This window comes from Macaca nemestrina, chromosome 5 (assembly GCF_043159975.1).
Source record: "Macaca nemestrina isolate mMacNem1 chromosome 5, mMacNem.hap1, whole genome shotgun sequence".
Taxonomy (NCBI): domain Eukaryota; kingdom Metazoa; phylum Chordata; class Mammalia; order Primates; family Cercopithecidae; genus Macaca; species Macaca nemestrina.
The window spans coordinates 34,090,709-34,106,392 of record NC_092129.1 but is presented as its reverse complement, the minus strand read 5'-3'; the positions used below and the strand labels follow the sequence as shown (position 1 = coordinate 34,106,392).

The window sequence follows — 15,684 nt, the reverse complement described above, 5'->3', positions numbered from 1 at the left end:
ATCTCAAACTCACACAAGGGCAAATTTACTTTTAACAGATGTATATTAAAAAATTAAAAAGCAAAACAAATTGCTCCTGGCAAGTTCAGACTCCCTCAAGGCAAGGACAGCATAAAAATGGCAGGGAGCAGTTCTAAGTCATTCATGACTGAAGTTCACGAACTGAACTGTACTGAATTGAACCAAGCAACAAATTAGAAATATGGAGGGTATACTGGCCTCACCATTTTTATTCCTTCTAACTCCAGGCACCATAGAGAGAGAAATGACTAAATCTCTATTTTAATAGCTGCTGTCAAGAGTTTTGCTCTGTAGGGCCCATTTCAGCAGTTCCTGGTGGTAATATATGGCATTTCCCTGATTAACAGCCATTTTATAACCTCTGTAATTGGCCACAAATCAGAGAAATGTCATAATGTAGCAAGAAAACATTCCCATCTCCGTCATAGCCTTGGCTTGGTTTTCTAGAGGAATTATTACTTGAGTAGTTTGTGGGTTTTCATTACTTTAAATAATGTACTACCTGAACTACAAAAAAAGAAATTTAAACTAACGAACATTTCTGTTTCCTAACCCTTCCTACCATGCTTGTCTTTAGATTGCTTTTTCTCTTGGAAAAAAATGCCTAAAAATAAAATTCTTTCTTTATTTTTATAATACCAGTGTAAGTGGGGAAATAGAGGCAAGAGCAGGGTTGGAAGCAGAACAAGGTGATTAAGGCACTCAGTTCAGGTGCAAAATTTAAAGGTGCATTAAAAAATTCTGCAGTCAAGATAAAAATATTTTAATGCAATATGTAAAAAATCAAAATTAGTGCAATAAACAAGCTACATGATGAACAAATGTGATCTCCATTATAAATGGCACTTTAATAGTACAGCCCTTTGGACTGTGTACTACAGGTGAAATAAAACTCCCTACATACATAATTCTGCACAGCAAAGAGCTCTTATTGCAATCTGTAGAGTCCCTATAGAAAGCTAAAACCTGTGTTCCTATTGGACAAGTGGACTCAATCTTCATTTTTATAATACCAGTGTTTGTGGGGAAATAGAGGCAAGGGCACAGCCCTGATATTACTAAAATCTTAAAGACAGGATTGGTTCCTGCACTTGCATGAATCACCTCACTCCCATCCTCTCTATTCCCAGCCCTGGGCAAGGGTATGAGATAGGAAGGAATGACCGCAAAGTCACGGGATTGAGTCCATTTGTACAATAGGAACACAGGTTTTGGCTTTTTATAGTCATTCTTCAGATTGTAATAAGAGGTACCTGCTGAGCAGAATTATGTATGTAGGGAGTTTATTTCACCTGTAATACACAGTCTGAAGAATTGTACTATTAAAATTTTACTTATGATGGAGATAGAACTTGTAATTCCATATCAACCTCTACTGAGACCAAAACATGTCAAATGTAAATGATTTTCAAACCTCTTCTCTTTCTAAGATAAGTAAGGTAAGCCAACAACATTTATTGTACAAAATAAGTATTTCCTCATTTGAGCTAGTCACTATTATGCATACTAGAAATACACAGTTAATAAAACCCCATGTCTTTCCTCAAGTAGATGGAATGCCAAAAATATATACACCTATTATGCATCAATAAAATTTTTTTTTAAATTTAAAAAGATGATGAAACATTAATTAGTCCATGATTTGACAAGTGGTTTGACAAGTGGTTTGACAAGTCTATGAGAAAACTGTATCAGAGAGGGGGCATGTACATCAGCTGAGGTGTTAGGTTTCCTGGAAATGATGGCATTTGAACTAAATCCTGAAGGTCTGAGACAAAGCAGTTAGACAAAGAAGAGAAGTGAAGGATGAGGCATTCCAAGGGGAAGAAATAATACTGAAAACATGAAGGCCTGGAATAGTACCATGTTTGGGAGGAATTATGAATACTTAGGTAAGGTTGGGGAGACACATATGAGACAGAAAATGGTAGGGAATGAAACTGGAGAGAGAAACAGGTGGCAATTCAAATGAGAAACAAGAGATACGTGCATGAAATAATAAATGTAATGGCTCATACAGAGAGCAGCCATGTTTAATGATGTATTATTAACACGAAGCCCATAATACAGCAGTAGATATTTTGTGCATTTTGATTCCTGAATCAGAAATAAAATACAAGAAAAATGTATTTAGGGCCGGGCATGGTGGCTCACGCCTATAATCCCAGCACTTTGGAAGGCTGAGGCGGGAGGTTCACTTGAGGTCAGGAGTTTGAGACCAGCCTGGCCAACATGGTGAAACCCCGTTTCTACTCAAATTGCAGATTACCGGGTATGGTGGCACGCATCTGTAATCCCAGATACTCAGGAGGCTAAGGTAGGAGAATCACTTGAACCTGGGAGACGGAGGCTGCAGTGAGCCAAGATTGCACCACTGTACTCCAGTCTGGGTGACAGAGCGAGACTTCATCTCAAAAAAAGAAAAATGTATTTAATTTTGTTTTTCTTTTTAGAGACAGGGTCTTACTCTCTTACCCAGGCTGCTGTACAGTAGTGTGATCATAACTCACGGTAACTTCAAACCCTTGGGCTAAAGTCATCCTTCTGGCTCAGCCTTCCAAGTAGCTATGTCTATGTGCTCACACTGCTACACCTGGTTAAATTTTACAAAATGTTTTGTAGAGAAGGGATCTTGCTATGCTTCCCTGACTGGTTTCAAATTCTTGGCCCCAAGTGATCCTCCTGCCTCGACCTCCCAAAGCACTGGGATCACAGGTGTGAGCCACTATGGCTGGCTTAGGTTTGAGACTCTTAAAAACTTGTTACACAAAAAGTTACTATACATTAGATACAGGTGAAATGATGCTATAGAAATAAGACTTAAAAATTGTGAAATGTTACCCTACTTGAAGTGAGATAGGTGGACAAAATTTTGTAAAACTAGTGAGAAAGTTTATTTGCATAAAATAGATTATAGAATCATCACAAAAATCATGCTAAAGAAATTATATTCTCCAATAGTGTGATAGAATATCTTATCAGTAACAACTCAATTAACTGGAATATAACAAAAACTATGGCCACACTGACCTTTTACATCATTTGCTAACTTCTTGGCTTCGTTAAGAATCCTGAAGCTTTTCTGAAGAGAGCCTTTGGCATCTTCCTTTAATAAACCCCGAGGACCTGTTGCCTGTGGACAGAAAAACAAATGTCATACATCTAAAACCATAGAATAATGGAGTGGAGGGATCCAGAAGGCAGTTGGTACACAGAGTTTACCTTCAGGAAAGAGTTCTGGGCTGCAGATATAGAATTGTAAATTATTAGCACATTTTCGGTAGTTAAAGTTAGGAGACTGTTTATTATGGTATAAGAAGATCTAGAACAGAGTTCTTAGGAACTTCAATGTTTAGAGAGTAGGTAGAGAAAGTGGAGCTGGCAAGGTGACTGGCATTCCAGAGATGAAAAGGAGAAACTAGGAGAGCATGACACTATGGAAATTAAGAGAGGCAGAAGTGACTCAATGCATAACTGGCGGTGTTGCAAGGACATAACCGAGCAGTATTATGACGTGCTGCAGAAGTCAAGCAAATTAAGAACTAAACACCTCCCCTGACTTTATCCCTAAGTAAATTTCACTCTAGTTGTGGAGTGAGGGGAGCATTTCCTGTATCTCCCAAGTGCTGAAATGAGAAAGAACACTGCTCCTTTTTAAAAATGCATCTTAAAGCAGTATGGCAAAACACAATCTTCTAAATGACAATCTCTGAGCCACAATTATCTCCAAGCAAAGATATATTTGTTTAGGCTTAGATTAAAAAAGGTGACACAAAGTTAATAGAATGATATGGGAAAAGGAATGTTTAACCCGAATGTCTAGTTATCCATTTTAATAGTGTTTGCTTCTCAGCAATCATTACATAATTCATATATAGCAAGAGATAAATCAAATAGAATCTTCTGTGCAAATTTTAAATTAGAAAAGTATTGCAAGTACAAGAAGGGTTGGAGAATGCTAAATACTTACTGTTGAAGATATAAATCTGAACTCAGATTATCACAGGCATAACACTTGTTAAAGACATCTGGACTGCCTTAGTTACATTATTTTTATCAGTCACATTATTTGAACATTAAACTAGAAAAGATTACAGAACTTGGTATGGCTGTGGTCAAATTTATTTTAATGTATTATTCTAAGAGCTTTCAGGTAAATAATCGATTGCTCATAGAACAGATTGATTGTACAATACTAAAATATCTACAAAAAGATATATTGGAAACATCTACATGAATAAAAAGGAACACTGAACATAGTTCTTGCAAAAGACAACCTTGGCAAATTATTCTCCAGAAAACTGATGATGTTTTCCACTGGGAAAAACAGGAATTCTCATTGCTATAGTTCTCTTGGGAATTAGATACAGTGACATCACATAAGTGTCATTTATCTTGGAAAAAAAAAAAAAGAGTGTCAAAATTAATGGCACAGATGCAATGCACTTTAACTCACAAAGCCAGCCTTAGGTTACCCACTCAGATTCTATATTTGTTCCAAATTTACACATCATTTTTACTCCCTTGGTTATAGGTTTTCTGACAGTTTAGACACACGAAACTACAGTGAAAGAATGTGTGAAGATTCTCTAAACAAACACATGAAAACAGCAGAAGTGACAGCTGACGTTCTGTCTGACAATGAGCAAAGAGAAGAGAAAACTCTAAAAAGTGGAGAGAAGAATTTTTAAAACTCAGGAGTCTGAGTCAATTTGGAAAGGGATAAAATGTATAGAGGTAAACTAGGTCTCAGTAGATGCCAATATTATTGTAGTAAAATAACCAAGGATGATAATACAGTCCTGAATCGCCAGGATAATATGGGCCATTTATAGTACTAGATAAAACTAGACAAAAAAAAAAGAAAAAGAAAAAAGAAAACAGCTTTCCCCAGGGCCTTGGAGTGTGAATATCTTTTTGTAAGAATATAATCTGACAAGCATTTAAAAGTCATAATTTTAAAGCTAACCTCACGTGTGCAAAGTGAGTCACAAGACTACAGTGGGGAAAAAAGGTTGATTTGCTGAGCATAAGAAAATAAAAGGAATAGGCTCAGTGGCAGATTGGATAAATAAAATGTGGTACATATACACTATGGAATACTATGCAGTTATAAAATGAATGCAATCATGTCCTTTGCAGGAACATGGATGGAGCTGGAGGCCATTATTCTTAGCAAACTAATGCAGGAACAGAAAAACAAATACAGTATGTTCTCACTTATAAGTGGTAGCTAAATTATGAGAACATATGGACACAAAGAAAAGAGGAGAACAACATACACTGAGGCCTACTTGAAGGTAGTTAGTGGGAGGAAGGAGAGAATCAGAAAATAACCATTGGGTGGTAGGTTTAGTTCCTGCGTGATAAAATCTATACAACAAACCTCCATGACAAGAGTTTACCTATATAACAAACCTGTACATGTACCTTTGAACCTAAAATACAAGTTTCAAAAATTAAAAAAATTTGAAAAGAATTTAAAAAAGGAAATAAAGGGAATAGGTAAGAGAGAGGAGAGGAAGATGGCCCATCTTACCTATTCCCATATTCACTAAATGACAGTGAAAGAGGCTAAAATCTAAGCTGTGGAAATTGTGATGGGACCAGAGATGACCATACTGTTTAATACTTTTATTGATGTAAAACTGGCATAAACAAACCATGCAAACCAATTTACAATTGGATAAGTTTTGAATATATACACCCATGAGACCATTAACACAACCATGGTAGAGAATATATCCATCATTTCTTTTGAATGCCTTCCTTCTATCCTTCTTTCTCTTCCCTCTGTCCCCAGAAAAACACTGGTCTGCTTTCCATCACTGTAGGTTTGCATTTCATAGAATTTTATATAAATGGAACCATTCTGGATGTACTCTCTTTTTGTTTGGCTTCTTTCACTCAACATAGTTTCAACATTCATCCATGTTGTGTGTGTATCCATATTTGACCGTTTTTATTGGTAAGTAGTATTTCATCATAGGGATATGTACACATCTGTGTACAAATTTTTGGGTGAACATATGCCATCATTTATCTTGGAGTGAATACATAGAAGCGGAATGGCTGGATCATATGGCAATTTATGTTTACGTTTTTAAGAAATTACCAACCTGTTTTCTAAAGTATCTGAACTATTTATATTCCCCCCACCAGTGTATGAGAGTTGCATTTGCCTACATCTTTATTGATACTTGGTATAACCTGTCTTTTAAAATTTTAGACATTCTAATTGGGTCATCATTTTGGTTTTGCTTTGTGTTTTCCTTATGACTAATAACATTGAGAATCTTTTCACATGCTTATTTTCTACCTTCTTTGGTGACGTATCTGTTTAAATCTTTTGTTCAAATTTTCTTGGGCTATTTGCTCTTATTTTTGAGTTTTGAATGATATGCATGAATAATCTGGATGTGAGTCCTTTATCAGATATGTAATTTGGAAATATATTCTACTAGTTTGTAGTTATTTTTTCATTTTCTTAAAAGTGCTTTTTTTTTTTTTGAAGGGAAGAAGTTCTCAATTTTGATGAAGTTTAAGTTGTTAATTTTTTTTCCCTTTAAGGATATGCTTTTGGTGTTGTATCTAAGAATCTTTGCTTTACTCAAGATCACAAAGATTTCTCTTATATATTTGTAGATGTTTTGTATTTTTATGTTTTACAGTTAGGTCTAGCACCTCTTTTGAGTTAATGTTGGAATAAGGTGCAAGATACAGACTAAAGTTCATTTTTTTGTTGTTGTTCATGGATATTCAATTCCTCTAATAGAATTTGTTAAATGTACCTTGTATTGCTTTTGTGTTTATGTCATAAATCATTTGACCACACATGTCTGAATCTGTATCTGGACTCTTTAATCTGTTCTAATAATCTATTTGTCAATATTGGTACCATCACCTCACTTTCTGATTACCATAGCTTGGTAGTAAGTATTGAAGTCAGGTAGTATAATATTTCCAACATTTTTCTCCTTTCCAGTTCCATATGAATTCTAAAATATGCCTGTCAATTTTTAGGAAAAAGCCTGCTAGGATTTTTATTGGGATTGCATTGAATGTGTAGGTCAATATGTATAAAACTAGGATTATAGGAATATTGAATCTTCTGGTCAATGAACATGGTATCTCTCTTGATTTATTTAGATTTTCTGTAATTTATCTCCAGAGTATTCGGTGTAGGGGGTCTTTCGCATTTTTAAGGCTATTGTAAACTGTATCCTTTTAATTTCAACTTCCAACGTATCTTTGCCAGTCTTTAAAATTATTGATTTTCATATATAGATGTTGTACCTTATAACATTGGTAAGCTCACTTTTTAGTTCTAGTAACTTTTCTTAATAGATAGCATTTTATTTTATGCTTTTTAAACTTTTTTGGGTTGTAGAGATGGGGTCTTGCTATGTTGCCCAGGTAGTCTCAAACTCTTGGCCTCAAGCGATCCACTTGCCTCAGCCTCCTAATGCGCTAGGGTTACAGGCATGAACCACCAGGATTTTATGCTTAGACTTCTAGAGTATCTGTGAATAAAAACAATTGTACTTATTTTTCAATCTGGATGCCATTTATTTCCTTTTTCTTGCCCATTGTACTGGCTAGCATCTCTAGTACAATATTAAACGGAAGTGATGGAAGCAGATATCCTTGCCTTGTTCCTAATCTTAGTCTTTTGCTAAGTATGATTTTAGCTGTTAGGTTTTTTTAAAAAATAAATTTTTATAGTGATCAAGTAGTGAAGTTCCCCTACTCTTAGTAGGCTGTTTTTTAAAACAATAGATGTTGCATTTTGTCAAATGCCTTTACTATGTCAATTGAGGTGATTATATAGTTTGCTTTTTAGTTTGCTATATGGTAAATTACACTGACTAATTTCAAATATTAAACCAATCTTATATCCTGGGATTAATCTCATTTAGTGATAATGTATAATCCTTTGAATAAATCATTAGATTTGATTTATTATAACTTTGCCATGAACTTTTGCATCTATGTTCATGGAAGGATATTGTTATATAATATAATTTTCTTTTTTAAAAACTATCTTTGTCTGACATTGGTATCAGAGTAATACTGGCCTCGTGGAATGAGGTTGGATGTATTTTCTCCTCTTTAATTTTCTGAACGAGTTTATTATTTCTTCATTAAATGTTTGGTGGAATTCACAAGTAAAGTCATCTGGAACTGAATTTGTGTGTGTGAAGGTTTTGAACTGCAAATTAAATCTTTAATGAATATGGAACTATTCAGATGATTTGTTTGTGAGTGAGTTTTGGTAGTTTGTGATTTTCAAAGAATTTGCCCTTTTTATCCAAATTGTTGAATTATTGCCATAAAATTGTTCATAATATCCTCTAAACACCCTTTAGTGTCTGCAGAAGTTGTAGTGATTTCACCTCTTGTATTCCGGATATTGGTAGTTGGTGACTTTTCTTATTTTTTTCTGATTAGTCTGGCTGGATGATTATCAGTGTATTGATTTTCCACTGACTCTTGCACCTTCATCCAGGAACATGGCGGCCCTGACTGAAGGCTATCTACTGATACAGACCTCCGTGTTGCTAATTTTCTATCTTCTTGCATTTCTGAATATCACCTGCTCTTTGCTTCCAGGCAATTTTTTCTTTCCTGCTTTTTAGGAAGTCAGTGATTTCTTCCTGGATCCTTAGTCAACAACTCCTTTCTCAGATTAAAGAAGACAGGTGGTATATACGGGAATGTAGAAGATATAGTAGAAACAGTATAAGGAAAGGCAGGGAGGCAGGCAGGGACTTTCGATGCATGGATGCGAGAGCGAGTATTTTAGCTCCCTAAGATTGTAGGGTTTGTCAAAGGCAATGTGGAGAAGTAAGGCTATTAGACAGGTCAGAGTCAATTTCTGGAAGGTTCGAAGGTGCGATTAAGGAAACTGAGCAATGAGCAATTTGGAGGCATTGAAAGTTTCTGAGTAGGAGAGTGTGATCAGAGCTGTAGTCCAGGAAGATGTATTGGGCAGCTGTGTGGGAAAAAAGGAACCATCAATTGGTTATTGTAATAGAATAGGCCAGAGAAAAGAGAGTAGTCACCTCATGCAAGCACTGTGGAATTGAGAGGTTACAATCAAGAGATTTGGAGGAAAAGACATGCCTCAATGTTTCAAGAAGCTCTCTAAAACATTAAAGTAAAGAGCTTGTGGCGTACAACTGTCAGTTACAAGCAGTCTGCCAGCAATCCGGGTTTAAAGGACAGACTTTTCATATGATAAGGAAATGGAAAACACTAACATGTTATGGGTGAAAAGCACCGTTTCAACTCACTGGAATTTGGAGAGAACCTTTTCCAGCATTGCTTGGTAAGTTATTGAAGCACATCAACAATATCAGGACAGGTGATGAAGCAGCATTTTCTAAGCTAATTATACTTTATACATATGCATAAGCATCACATCTGAGTTCCTGAGCTGTGTCTACAGCATATGTGAAATATAAATGAGAGTCTTTGAGTTGAAAGGTATTTTGTTTCTTGTTTTTTAGAGGTTTTTTTTTTTTTAAACAATAAATTCTTGGTTTTCTCTGTCTGTGTCTGTATACGTATATATATTCATACATATGGATATACAAGTTATATAAAAATTTCAACTATATCATGCAAAAGAGTCTATTTTTATGTAAGTTGCTGTAGGTTTTTATTAGTTAATAATTGTTTATGAAAAATGAGGTAATTTAAAACATTATAGTAGGAAAAAATGAAATTATAAAGTCTGTTAGGATTCAACAGATGGCTTGGCATTTAATTGCATTTTAATACATGTTGTTTTCCTCTTCCTACTATTGATTAAATATTCATAATTCCTCTCGCTAAAGCATACTGCCATTGATTAATAGATAAGTGAATTGATTTATTTACCCAACAAAACTTTTTAGTTGTCTCAAGCATCAAATATTCAAAAATGGAAAGACTGTGCCTTCCCTAATGGAACTGGAGTGTAGGGAAGGGGAAAGACAAACAAATATAGTCACTTATAAAGAAAGACAATCATCACCATAATGAAGCACAGAAACGCCTAGATGTTTGGCTGTCAGAGGAGGCTCTGTTGGAGGAGGGAGGTGTGATGATGAGACCTGAAGGCAAGTTAGAGTTTATCAGGCTGACTAACCTGTACACCAGTGATGTTCTAAACAACCAAGTTTAAAAGTTATTGTTTACGTTGCTTTATATATTATGCTTTTTTCCTAAATGTTCCTCAAATTACTTTTTTATTAGCGATGAATTTTTTGAATTCATTGAAAGAGCTGGCTCTAAAAGAAGATGTAAAATATTTATTTTCTGTTTTTGTTTTTATTTTTTAAAGACAGTAGTAACTAAAAATTCATCAGCATGGCTTATGACTTATTCTGTTACTCTCTCTTTATGAAATAATTTATTTTAGAAGAGAAGTCTTACACATGTCCACAGGGGTTAATGTGCCAAGATAATATAAAACTTAGATGATTTTAAATTAAAAATATTTTCAATAAAGAAAACTGTTCAAAATGTGCAGCTATATATATAAGGGTTGGTGACGGGCTGCATTATGTTTATGTAAAGTGTGTAACAGAAGAAATTTAGAGTTTGGTATGTTAGACTATGAATCAAAATCAAGGATAATGTTCTTACTATAATAATGTGAATTCTCAGAATAAATAGTGGAATCTAGTTCAATATACATTTTAAAAATATGTTTTTGAGAATATTTTTTAAAATATGTATGTGATGTTACTTGCTATAGTAAGCTATGAAACAGTTACATAAACATCACCCATCTGTACAAAAACTATTTGCATGGGAAAATATATGAGTAGATATACAAGGATATTATAAAAGTAAGTATTCATATGCACATTTTACATTTTTTCCTTCTTGTTTTTCTGAATTTTCTATTTTCTATAATAGTTGCTTTTGTAATAATTTAAAAAATCATACACAATTTTAAAATAAGAAAATCACTATGCATCAATTTTTAAGGTGCTTTATATAGTACTGTATATTTTTAAGTACTATAGGTTATTAAAATTAAATAATGATTAAAAAATGAGTCAAGAAACACCCCAAAGAGATGGCCTTGGGCAACAATCTGTTAAAAGGCTGTAGGTCCCTGGCATTACATAGCATATCCTAAGAGTGGTAGATGGATCAGATGAGTCTCTGTCAAGATTGAAAGCAACTGAGCATGCAAAGGGGACTCAGAGATGAAATAGGAAATCCCCCAAAATGCTCATGATAATTTAAAATTTGTGAGTGTGAATTTTTAGCTTGATGGGAACACCAAGAAAGACAATCAAGGGAGCATTCAAAAATACAAAGCTAAGTAAGAATGGTTTTCCTCAATTACAGCATGACACCCGCAATTGCTCAGCACCTATGGGTACCACTAGACTGCTTCAATGAGACAGACCCTGGACTAGCAGCTGGCTACTAGAGGTGGGGTGGGCAGATACCACAAAGAGTCTTAGTTTTGAGCAAAAGTAATGGAGAGGGTCTATTAAGTTAGACACCATTTTTAGAGGGCTTCGCGTTTTCCCTCCAGTTAATGTCCAGAATCAAATACAACATAGCAATCTCACCTGTTGATTATTCTACTTAGGGGTAGAAATTAGAGCAGGTAGGATGGCACCAAGAGCACTGTTGTCTTGAAGTAAATTAGATCAAACTTAGATTGCACTGTGGCATTGTTCAAAAGAGTTTCTGTGTTTCTGACTGATGACACAAACCCTGAGACATCATTTTATGCCTTGAACTTTTAAATACATCTAAGTTTGGGTCAAAAAGTTTACTTCTCTGCTTCCAATAGACTTTAAAAAAAATTATTGACCCAAATGAGAGTATCATATACAAACAAACAAACAAAAATCACAAAAGCCAGCGTGGCTTTGCTAAGAGAGTAGACTTGAAGTGTTCTCAACACAAAAAAATGATCAGTATGTGAAGTAGTGCATATTTTTAAATAGCTCGATTTAGCCATTCCACAATGTATACTTATTTCAAAGCATTATTTTGTACATGATAAATATATACAACTTTTATCTGTCAATTAAAATAAATTCTGAAAATTAAGTTCTAAACTTTGGAAACTATATTTATTATAGGAATTAAGCCAATGGAGGAATCAGAACAGATGGCACAATGTTTCTTGAAAAGGTATTATTAATACATTAGGTGACACAGCTAATTACATAGACAATATGTACTGAATTTGAAGCCAGATCATCTAATTCCCAAATTCTGACCTGCTAGCATCTTCCCTTAATTTGATTAGAAATTTCCATAATACAACTCGAACCTAATTCTGATAAAAAAAAATCCTCTATGACATCACATTCACTGATATTTACACATGACCTCAAACTAAACAGGGAAAGAAAGTAATTTTATTTGTTTTTACTTTGAATTTTTTTATTTTGTTCAACTTCCATATCTCTTAGGGCAATATAAATATCTTATTAATTCTGAAAATCTGGACTACCATAGCCATTCCCAATTTCTAGCATTAGAATTTGGAGGTGGGAGGGACAATCTATATTTGGCGATCACCTATTGTCCACCAGGCATATCTAGATAAAAATCATGGAATATTGAGTGTAAAACAGTGAAAGACTGAAACACTCAAGATCTTTAGGGATATCCATATTTCTGCTCCCTGGGGAGAGGGGATCTATCGTCAGCTGAAATTTTAATTCTAAAGACTTTTTTTTCTGAGAAAAGGAAATAGGAACAAAACAGAACACCACAGTCACCAAGCAGAGAAAACAGAGGCAGCCGGCCATGAAAACTCTTCTGAGAGCAAGAGGGTCTCAGTAATGGCAGTGTCAGCCTGTCTGGCTTTGTGCTCCACAGAGGTGGTGGCAGCCAGGAACAGGTGGGAGCTATGTCCCCTTCCGAGTTGAAGGTGGGGGAGCCCTGCCCTCCTGGGTGCAGCTGCAGCCATCCAGCCAGCTGTGGACCCCGGCATCCCTGTGCTCTCGGGCCACCTCTCTTCCACTACAGGCTCAGAAGTGCCTGCTCCTTCTGCCTGGCCTCTCCCTGTTCCCAGCCCCCATGCTGATTTCAGAGCAAAGTTGAGGCTTTTACAACCCAGCCAGGTGTGCATATGCTCAGGGCGGCATTGACACTCTAGCCCCCTGCTACTTTGGCCCCTTCTGGATTTTGGATGCCAAGGAGCACAGGAAGGAGGCCAAGAGGGAGCGGAGGGTGGCTTTGCACGGGCCTGAAGGTGACCCTCGGCATAAACAGCCTGGGTGCCAGTGGGCGCTGTGGATGGTAGGCTGGTGGTGGCAGGAGGTAGACAAGCTCCTGGGTGGAAAGGGGTGGGCCTTCGGTGAAGCCCCACCTTCAAGCCAGGGACTGCCTGAAGTACAGTTTCACAAACTAGAGTGAGAACTTATGGTGCTTTCTTGGGCCAGCTCGTGGCCACCCATGGACCAATCAGCATATACTTCCTCCCCTGTGAAGCCCATAAAAAACTCTGGACTCAGCCAGACATGGGCAGACAACAGGATGATCTACCTGTGGATAGGAGCTACCCACTGTGTGTCTCCCCTCTGTTGAGGGTGCTGCATGGATGCTGGGATTACCTGCCTGTGGAAAGGAGCTACCCATTTCGGGCCTCCTAAGAGTTGCACTGTCACTCAGTAAAGCACCTCTTCACCTTGCTCACCCTCCAGTTGTCTGCAAACCTCATGCTTCCTGGATGTGGGACAAGAACTCGGGACCCCCCAGATGGTGTAAATGAAAAGCGCTGTAACACAAACAGGGCTGAAATACACCCTCTTCCCCAGCTCACCATGTTGACAGCAATGAGCAGGAGAGAAGAGCTGTGGCCTTTTGGTGAGCTGAGACCTAAGGGCTCCCTGAGCCAGGGCTGTGAGACCCTCTTTCAGCCTCTGTGGTTCCCGGCATCTCCAAGTTCCTGGGTGCCACTGCATTCCCTGGTGCCAGTGGTGGAAACCACTTGTAGTATGTCTGGTTCAGCCACAGTCTCGCATGGAGCCAGGACCTGGAGCTGCCCAGCCCACTGCAGCTGGCACGCTTAGCTGTGCACAGTGGCTGGACCCCATGCTCACTCACACACCCTTCGCCACTCTGCCCCGAATCACCCTTGGCAGGCGTGGGATCCAGCCCAGTAGCGGTAGTGTGAGCCAAGTGTAGCCTGCCAGGCTGAGTGGGCATAACGAGCCCAGTGGACCTGAGCAAAACTCAGGCAAAGGTGCCACCGGTCACAGAGGTTTCTAGCTGGTGAAGCAACACCCCAAGGATCCTGTGACGTCAGAACTTCCCATATACAAGCTTCCCATATACAAGCAGTCTATGTAGTGCCCAAAGGGTCTGGCTCTGGGCGATGGAACTGGCCAGGGAATGGCTCACTATGCTGTGTGTTCTGACATATCTAGCCCAGTGGCTACATAACTCCTGCCAAGACTGCATGAGGTTCCCAAGCATATCTTTCCCATGGAGAAAGCAAAATATACAGTAGGAAAACAAACAGCTCCTCAGACATATAGATAAATTAATTTAAAATTTGAATTCTGAGAATACTACCAAGAGATTAAGTAAAATAGAGTGACTGAGTGAGGGAGATTGGTGGGGAATAAAACTATGATGGAGTAAAGAGAAGTCGATCAAATAAAGTGTATAAATTCAGCAAAGAAACCTTCCCTTTGGGCAGGGTGAGCCCTCTTTCCTAGCCACACCACCATGGGCCTTTTATTTTCTTTTTGTGTGAGACAAGGTCTTGCTCTGTCATTCAGGCTGGAGTGCAATGGCATGATCTTGGCTCACTGCAGCCTTGACCTCCCAGGCTCAGGGGATCCTCCCACCTCAGCCTCCTGAGTAGCTCAGATTACAGGCATGTGCCACCATGCCTGGCTAATTTTTGTATTTTTAGTAGAGATAGGGTTTTGCCATGTTGTCCAGGCTGGTCTCAAACTCCTGGGCTCAAGCAATCTTCCCACCTCAGCCTCCCAAACTGCTGGGATTACCGGCATGAGTCACTGCACTCAGCCACCATGGTTTATTTAGATAGTTCCTGCTCCTCAATCTTTTTCAGTTATTGTACCCACAACTTGCACTATAGGGTAAATGCCAGCAAGGAGGTAGAAAAAGCTGGGAGAAGGCCAGGCCTTCAGAAGAACAGGTGAGGTAGAGAATGAGAGTCAGTTGTGAGAATAAAAAGGAATAATTCACTGCAAGTTATTTTATGGAACAGAATATCCCTTCTCTCCTGCACAGAGCAACTGGCAATAAAGCATCAAATGCCCCACTGACAAAAAATCAAAGGGAGTCCTTTAAGGCATCAAATGGCTTCAGAGAAGGGACTTCTGTATTCTGCTATGGAACAATTATGGACATAGATAAAATGTAAAGACTCTCACAATATCAAAGTTAAAGAGGTAGAAGCTGAGAGGAGAAGGAAAAAATGAAGCTAAAGGGAAGAATGAGGACATAAATAGCTTCATCTTAAAGAGCATAGAGTCTACCATTTATGCAGGAAATAACGCTCTCAGTATATTAGGTTAAAAAATGAAGAATCTAAACATAGTAATGTACCTATATTGGGAAATTAATGAGTGGGAAAATGTGATGTGATATTCTCTAAGTGAACTACATCTCCTTTATCATAGCAGTAATTAAACAGATAATGCCCCACTT

At 37.5% G+C, this 15,684-nt stretch overlaps 1 protein-coding gene across 7 annotated transcripts in view; it reads right to left on the bottom strand.

Annotated features, from left to right (window-relative positions):
• LOC105465590 (laminin subunit alpha 2) overlaps positions 1 to 15,684 on the bottom strand; it is a 628,094-nt gene that overhangs the window by 85,878 nt on the left and 526,532 nt on the right. For all 7 annotated transcript variants that reach the window (XM_071096438.1, XM_071096439.1, XM_071096441.1 and 4 more), the window contains one exon: positions 3,052 to 3,154. In XM_071096438.1, the coding sequence (XP_070952539.1) occupies positions 3,052 to 3,154 (103 nt within the window). The remainder of the gene's footprint in view (positions 1 to 3,051; positions 3,155 to 15,684) is intronic.